General features: G+C 37.6%; 1 protein-coding gene across 1 annotated transcript; it reads left to right on the top strand.

Moving 5' to 3' along the window:
• The first annotated feature begins 353 nt into the window (after window positions 1–353).
• On the top strand, window positions 354–6,729 carry LOC103143092 (ras-related C3 botulinum toxin substrate 1-like). The gene is made up of 6 exons (XM_007559499.2): window positions 354–675; window positions 1,824–1,895; window positions 2,016–2,133; window positions 2,571–2,633; window positions 3,490–3,649; window positions 4,605–6,729. Exons 1-6 carry the CDS (start codon window positions 641–643, stop codon window positions 4,736–4,738), a joined length of 582 nt encoding a protein of 193 aa, XP_007559561.1. The 5' UTR covers window positions 354–640; the 3' UTR covers window positions 4,739–6,729.
• Window positions 6,730–7,573: the final 844 nt, after the last annotated feature.

The raw sequence follows: 7,573 nt of genomic DNA, 5'->3' as shown, positions 1-7,573 counted from the left end.
AACAGTTAAATTTAGAAAACTGCACCAACCAATATCTTCTCATGGGTCTTAGCCCTGCTGGGGCTAAGCACCAATAAAGGTCAGATCCTAGAATCGCCCCTGCGTTAAGCGGATTGCAATTGTGTATTTAGAAGTGTTTATCTTTGTTTGTTTGCTTGTTTGTTTGTTTGTCATTTAAGAATTTCAACTGCATGTTCTTTGGTTTGCCATACTTGGTTATTCTGTTTAGGTTTTGAGGATAAGGGAAAACAATGCCAATGTTCTGAGAACTGACAATCGCTGTGTGTCACACAAAGTAATAACCACTAGAGGGCGGGCTTTGACCATTATTCGGCTCGGACCGGATAAGACTTCCAGGGATCTACAGTTTCCAAATCAAACCGTGGGTGTATTTTTCCTTCAATCTCTCTACGATTTTTTTTTTTCTTCTGGGTGTTGTCTGTGTGTTTAACATCTCTGAAGTTTCACTGGGTTGTTGCTCCTGACCAGACACGGACAGTCAAATAGTTCGTTCTATGTAGAGTTTTTTTTTTTATAAATCACTTCGGAGTTATTATCTCTCTTTTCGCTGCACTTTTAGGCAGCACAAGCAGACTGCTTTAGTTTAGCTGCTGTTAGCTTGACCAGCTAACTGGGATCAATGCAGGCCATTAAGTGTGTGGTGGTGGGAGACGGGTGAGTTAATTTACATCTCTATTCTCATTCTAACCTCAAATGTTAGAGTTTGAATCATACGTTGTAGAATTAAAGTTTAAAAATTGTGGTTTTTGGTTTGACCCAGTTAGCAACAGTTGGCTAGCGGCTAACAGTCCCAGATAGATTGACAGCTGCTGTGGTGGCTGCTGTCCCTCCAGCTGGGTCACAGATTTAGCCTCAATCAGATGCAGCATGCTACTTTATACCTTTTAAGTCAATATATTTGAACTGTATATACTCCTAACGTTTGAGTTGCATCCACTTTATTAAGTAAAAGTGGGCGACTAGTAACATTTTAAAAAATAAAAGCTGAATGTCAAATTCGTGGCACCTGACGGAGTATGAAAGGAACTTAATCCAATATCACGTTTGTAGGTTAAAAGCATCTAATCTTTTCTTAAGCTGAAATTCTGAGACAATTTATATTGCCAATATATTTAGTTTTTACATATTGCCATAAAACATTCATGAGTTTTTGAACATTGTTCTGTTTAGCGGTAAGAATAGGTGTCCGATAATGGGCTGAAAGTCATATTTGTTACTTTAAATGCATTTTACCATAAAACATTAATTTAATAACCATCGTAATAACAAACGAAGAGATGTTAGAATCGTGTCAAAATCAATTATTTTAAATGGCATTTATTAATTTAGGTAGGTTCGGCTCCATTTGCTAAAAGAACAACACACTGAGAGCATTAAGCCAAAACTACAAATAAAAAATAAAACATTACATTTTGCATTTAGGATACAATTTTTTTTTATATTTTAACGCATTTCTAATACTGTGTTAAAATAAGAAGAAAAAAAAAGGTTTAGTAGGTTAAATGAAAACTCAGCAGAGTGCGCCATTTGTTTTTAATCTGATTGATCGTCAGAATCATCATTAAAAATAATGGTCCGTTCCAGTCCTAACCTGGAGGACCAATCCAAGTTGTGTTTCCCAATTCCTAGTCTCTGACTTCTGATGTGACCTGCTGATTTCTCTGTAAACATATCCTTTCTTTATGATAACAGGGTGGTAAACGATGGAGATTAAATTAGCAATATTTTTCGCAGTTTATGAAATCCACTGTTCTTACTGTAGCTCTCTCTCTCTCTCTCTCTCTCTCTCTCTGCCTCCTCAGGGCTGTGGGTAAAACATGTCTGCTCATCAGCTACACCACCAACGCCTTCCCAGGAGAATACATCCCCACGGTGTAAGTCCCACGCTCCTCTGCTCTGGTCATTCTTAATGTGATGGACCTAAAATGTGTTAGAGTAAACTTCTGGTCAGCGGGAATGTGCTTGAAAGCTCATTTTCAGCTCTTTCCTCGCAGATTTGACAACTACTCTGCTAATGTGATGGTGGACGGGAAACCAGTGAACCTGGGTCTGTGGGACACAGCAGGACAGGAGGACTACGACCGGCTGAGGCCACTGTCCTACCCTCAGACAGTGAGCGTACACACAACTCATCTCTGTCCATTGTCCTGCACAGATCTGTATTAGCTAGCCGCTGCCAGAGCGAACACTGTCTTCACTTGGAGTTATTTAACAAAACAAAACAATCTCCCTCTCAGACAAGTACAGTGAATAATATACAGTCTGGAGAACAGTAAGTCGGAGTAAAAAGCAGCTCTTGTTTACGCCGTTTGTCTTCACAACAATCTGGTCTTTGTGCAAGAGACAGAGAGAGACAGTCACTTTGTATTTAACCAATATAATGAGTCCTGATTTGTGCTGTTATGTCATTATTTCTCTATTCTATGTATTCTAACTCAATTAACAACATGATTTGTCATGTTAAGGTATGAATACTTTCAGTGACGTTTTTAGATCAAGTTTTTAACCCACTGATTTTTACCTTTGTTTTTTGTTTTGTTTTTTTTCAGGACGTTTTTCTTATTTGCTTCTCACTCGTCAGTCCAGCTTCCTTTGAAAACGTCCGGGCCAAGGTAAGAGGAGCTTGGGTTGCGTTATGGATCTAGGGCTGCGCCGATTGCAGTTTTCTTAAAGATCTTTGATCTTTAAGAAGATCATAAGAAGATGGCAGGTCAGTTTTCTTTAAGAAAACTGACCTGCCAATTCCAATTTTGGATGACATCGATTTCTTTTTATATCTCAAAAGATGTTAAGTTAGCCCTCTCTCACAGCAGCTTAAAGGGGGACAGTGTGTTTCCATTGAACATAATATTGCCGAAATTGGAATTATGAAAAAAAATCCGCTTGATGAAAACTCGCCAATTTTGAAAACCCCCCACAATTTCCTATAAAAAGTCTTTGTGTAAGGATGAGGTGGTTTTTCAGCCCTATTGAAATAGATAAGTTTCACAAAACTGCAATGGAAAAACTTTTTCCTGCATCATGAGTCATGTGATCATCAACCAGATGTTACTACTGGTGAAAACAACAAAGAAGACGACAGGAAGTGGTGGCTGAATTATGAATATGTTGGTTTACGTCGGTCACTGCTGTGATTTTTAATGACTTGTCGTGTAAACAACTTACTCATGTGTGATTTTAATTTAATTTCTTATTTAATGGAAACATCACAATTGCAAAACTGTGTTTTTCTGACATTAGCAGAATATAGATGAATGTTGTAAACATCGGCCTCTCTCGCAAAATTAAGGAAATCAATTTATCGGTGCACCCCCTATGAGAAGCAAAGCATGGAGTGTAGCTTGAGATGGTAAATTAATATTTTAAGAGAATATTGGTAATGATGTACAGACATGTTTGGCATTAATCGAACAATGGAGAACCCTCATACTTCCTGTTCTGCAAGTGATTGCCCGTGTTGTCCTGCAGTGGTATCCAGAGGTCAGACACCACTGCCCCAAGACGCCAATCATCCTGGTGGGCACCAAGTTGGACCTGAGGGATGACAAGGACACCATTGAAAAGCTGAAGGAGAAGAAACTCTCTCCCATCATCTATCCACAGGGCTTGGCCATGGCTAAGGAAATAAGTCAGTTTTTGTTTCATGCATGCCCAGACCAATTTTTACTATCATATTTGTCACTACTGAGCCAGTATTTACTCAACTTTTGACTCAGATTTGCATCAATGACCCATAAGTAACATGATTACTTTTGGCATTATCTGCACTGATGATTTGCTCCCTTCAGTATGCCGGATGCTTAAAATACCTTTTTATTATTTCTCTAACTCATTGGAAGCTTCCAGAGCTTCAGCTCTAGACCATTTGTTCATCTTTAAATATTAAAGCACTAAGTGATGATGGCTGCACAGCTAAAGTAACTTACTTAGTACTAATGCAATAAAACTCTGTAAAGTCCACACCTTTGACCCCATCACACATGAACTATTCAGGATGATACACACACACACACACACACACACACACACACACACACACACTTCAGAGTCACAAAATGAATTTAATTTAATCCTGTAAACATTTTGCAATAAGCAACTGATCAATTAATCACACGATAAATTAAAATGAGCTTAATTCCCATAAGATGATATTTTTTTGAAGGGCATTTTTGTTTAGAGGCTTCATAATCCATTTTATTTATGCTTTTGTTTGTATCTAAGTTTTTATTTTAGTTTTATTTATTGTTTTGGCTGCTGTGTTTTACTTTGGATATTTAAAATGTCTTCCAGGTTCAGTGTTACATGTTCTTTACCAAACTGAAGTTTATTAATATATTAGAGGGCAAACTTTGCATTATTCTGCCATTATTAACATATTACTTGAAAATGACCACAAAATAATATTATCCTTTATCGTAATAATTACTGGCACAATTTATCATCCAGCAACATTAATTCCTGCGACAGGCCTATAGATCTGTGCAGCTTGCTGCTTTTCCAGCAATTATTATGAATGTCGCCCGTTTCCTCTACCAATATGAGGAATATGCTAATAGTTGGATTGTGTTGCTGTTTGAAACCAGGTGCAGTGAAGTACCTGGAGTGCTCTGCTCTGACGCAGCGCGGCCTTAAGACGGTGTTCGATGAAGCCATCAGGGCGGTCCTGTGCCCCCAGCCCACCAAGAAGCCCAGGAGAAGGAAGTGCACCGTACTGTAAGGAAGACCCGTCCGGATCAGAACACACGACCAGGATGAAGGAAAAACAGACCACGGGTTCCTACAACTAGCTTTTCTACCACGCCGGATCAGAGCATTTTGTACATAGGAGGAAAAAAGAAAAGAAAAAGGAGTAAATTTTCACCTAAACTCTCTGAAATTTTGAGATTAATCTCAGAAATTTTCTGGAAAAAACAAAGTTTGAGTTTTAAAAGTTCAACATTATCAACTTTTGAAACTCAGAAATGTCCACATTTTTTCTCGAAAATTTCTGAGACGAGTCTTGAAATTTTCTATCTCCAATGGCCCTGACATGTCGTATTCTTGGAAGCGGTATTATGTCTCACTTCCATCTGAAAGATCTTCATAGATCTCAGTAAAGCTTCTTTTTTTCCCCTTTTTTCAATGAGTGGAACCAGATGTTTGTGTGGTTGCTGACATCTGGCTCTTTCAGATCCATTAGTAAATGGTAAATTTTGAAAAGTGAGGATGTGAGGGTAAGAATACAATTGGAAATTTTATGAAAAATATTAATGTATTTTTGTCATATGCAGTGAAGAAACACTACTTGAATGTGGATTTGTCATATTACTAGATTTTTACAGAAGGTCCAGTGCTTCACTTTGCCCTGAACACCAAGATTCCTGCTGCCTTTACTGAATTTTACTTTATGCAAAAATGTTTTTAGATACTTTTTTTTTTTTTGAATGTCACTTGTTTTGCTAGCTGTGCTTGACAGACTGGTTTGTTTACATGACTTCATTCAGATGGAGGTTGCAGAAACCCAGATTGCTGATCGTATTTTTGTTTTAATGTTTGTTTTTCTCACTTGGGGTCACACCGATTTTCTCTCCGATCTTTAAAAAGCTTGAACTGCCAATTCCAGTTTTGACAGATAACAATTTGTCAGTTGTCTGAAAAGTGGTTAAATATATAGGTATTCATATAAAAAAATCAGCTGATTTTTTGAGGAGGCAGATAAGATCGGTTTTTCATCTGAGTATCGGCCACTTTCTCAAAAATTTAGGAAATGTGTGACAGTTTATCGGTGCCCCCTAATTTCAACATGTGAAGGACATGGCAACGTCACCCCTAACCCGCAAAAACTGACAGAAGGATAAGGAGTCCAACTCCTGGAGGACAGTATTTTAATTGCATTCACTGCATTTCTTTTTTTATTATTATTATTTCAGACATATTTATGTTGTCATGAAGGTTTGCAGTTTTTCATGCTTTATTCCAAGTTACTGAAGTGAGTCAGTGTTGTAATATCTGAAGGGTGGAGCTCATTAGTTTTGGGCACTTAATATTGAATAAAAATTAGACATAGGTTGGTTGGAAATTCTCAGACTGATTCAAATGACCATTTTGTTGCAAACAAAAATTACATATGACAACAAAGCAGTTTTATTCTAAGATGTTGCACAACATTATTAATCAGACTTTGAGCAGAAATCCAGTTGAAAGCTGAACTTTTATAGTTTAATCCCAGCTGCTCTTCAGTAATAGTGGGATTAAAAACAAGCTGCTCAGTGTGACTGTCTGCTGGCTAGCTTGTGGACCCAAACTGTTTTAAAGCAGCGTTGACTTCATAAAGGTGCTCAGTAGCGCCACCTGTGGTTCCAGCTCAACTGGGGTCCTTTTTTCCTGCCAGCTAACCCAACAACACAGCAACACGTTGGGGAGGGGGCAGTGCTATTGTGTTTATTTCACCAAAGAAAACTCAGGTCACAATCACTTAGCAAAAATGACTCCATTGTAATTAGAAGAATGGCTTAATAGGAACATGTTTTGCGGTTTTTGAAACTATAATTTTTCTAAACTGTAACCGGCCCATGCCTAATGCTGCCCAACTGATACGAGAAAAACTAAACTAGTACAGGTACTCTGAAGAGCCATAAACTCTGGACACTTTGTAATCGTTTTCAGTACAGCAGTATCTTTATGTAGTGTTGTGTTTTTTTTAAACAAATAAAGCATTTACAAAGCTCTCTTGGATTTGTGTTTTGTTAAAATATTACAGAATTCTTCCAAAGAATATTTATTTCACATATTAAATACTAGTAAATGCATCACCAGCTTGTACTGGCAGTATGGTGTAAACTGTTCATTTTTGGTCAAATTTAAAAAGAAAAATATTCAGCAAAATTTATTTTGATCTCGCATGTTCTCCCTACAATGAAACTTCTTTATTAAGAATCACAGTAAACAGATTGGTTACTCACATTTACCAGCAGCAACACCTGGTCAGAATTCCAGAGATTTCTCAGGCCACTGTTGGCAGTAAATCAAGAGGAAATCCTGATCATTCCTGTAACAAAACATAAACCAGAAACTCCACAACAGTTCACTTAGTTTACTGTCCACTTCAGACAACACAGGGACTCTGGTTTACTTTACCTCCTGTTAATTTGTCCAGGCTAACTCACCATATGATGAATAATATGAAGTGTGTGGTGGTGGGAGACGGGCAAGTTAGATTTTTATTCTCACTTTATTCAGTGAAGTTCTAAGCTTCTCACTTTGAGTCAATACTGTAACGGTTTTATCTGAACATTTTAATCATTTGATAATTTCTTGATTTAAAAGCAATTCTGTAGAATAGAAATGTTATCTTTCTTTCTAAATTGGGTTATAGATTAATAGTTTCAGGTTGCAGGTTCTGTCATTCCATCCTTCCTTGCTTGTGTCCTATGCCATTTGCTTTCAACCTTTCCATCCTTGTGTCCTGCCTCATTTTATTTCCATTGTTTCTTCCTGATGTCCCGTCTCTTTTCCTTTCTATCCTTAATTAGGTCCAAGCAGCAAAGTGCTGTGAAGGCCTTTTGTAATCACA

This window comes from Poecilia formosa, unplaced genomic scaffold (genome assembly GCF_000485575.1).
Source record: "Poecilia formosa unplaced genomic scaffold, Poecilia_formosa-5.1.2 Scaffold4, whole genome shotgun sequence".
Taxonomy (NCBI): domain Eukaryota; kingdom Metazoa; phylum Chordata; class Actinopteri; order Cyprinodontiformes; family Poeciliidae; genus Poecilia; species Poecilia formosa.
Note: the sequence above shows the minus strand (reverse complement) of the source record. Positions and strands in the feature narration are given on the sequence as shown.

Bases quoted from the DNA above. Each gene is read 5' to 3' on its own strand.
- LOC103143092 (XM_007559499.2), top strand. From the start codon at position 641: ATGCAGGCCATTAAGTGTGTGGTGGTGGGAGACGG. The intron at 2,134-2,570 runs GTGAGCGTACAC...GTTTTTTTTCAG, and splicing joins CACTGTCCTACCCTCAGACA to GACGTTTTTCTTATTTGCTT. The intron at 2,634-3,489 runs GTAAGAGGAGCT...GTTGTCCTGCAG, and splicing joins TTGAAAACGTCCGGGCCAAG to TGGTATCCAGAGGTCAGACA.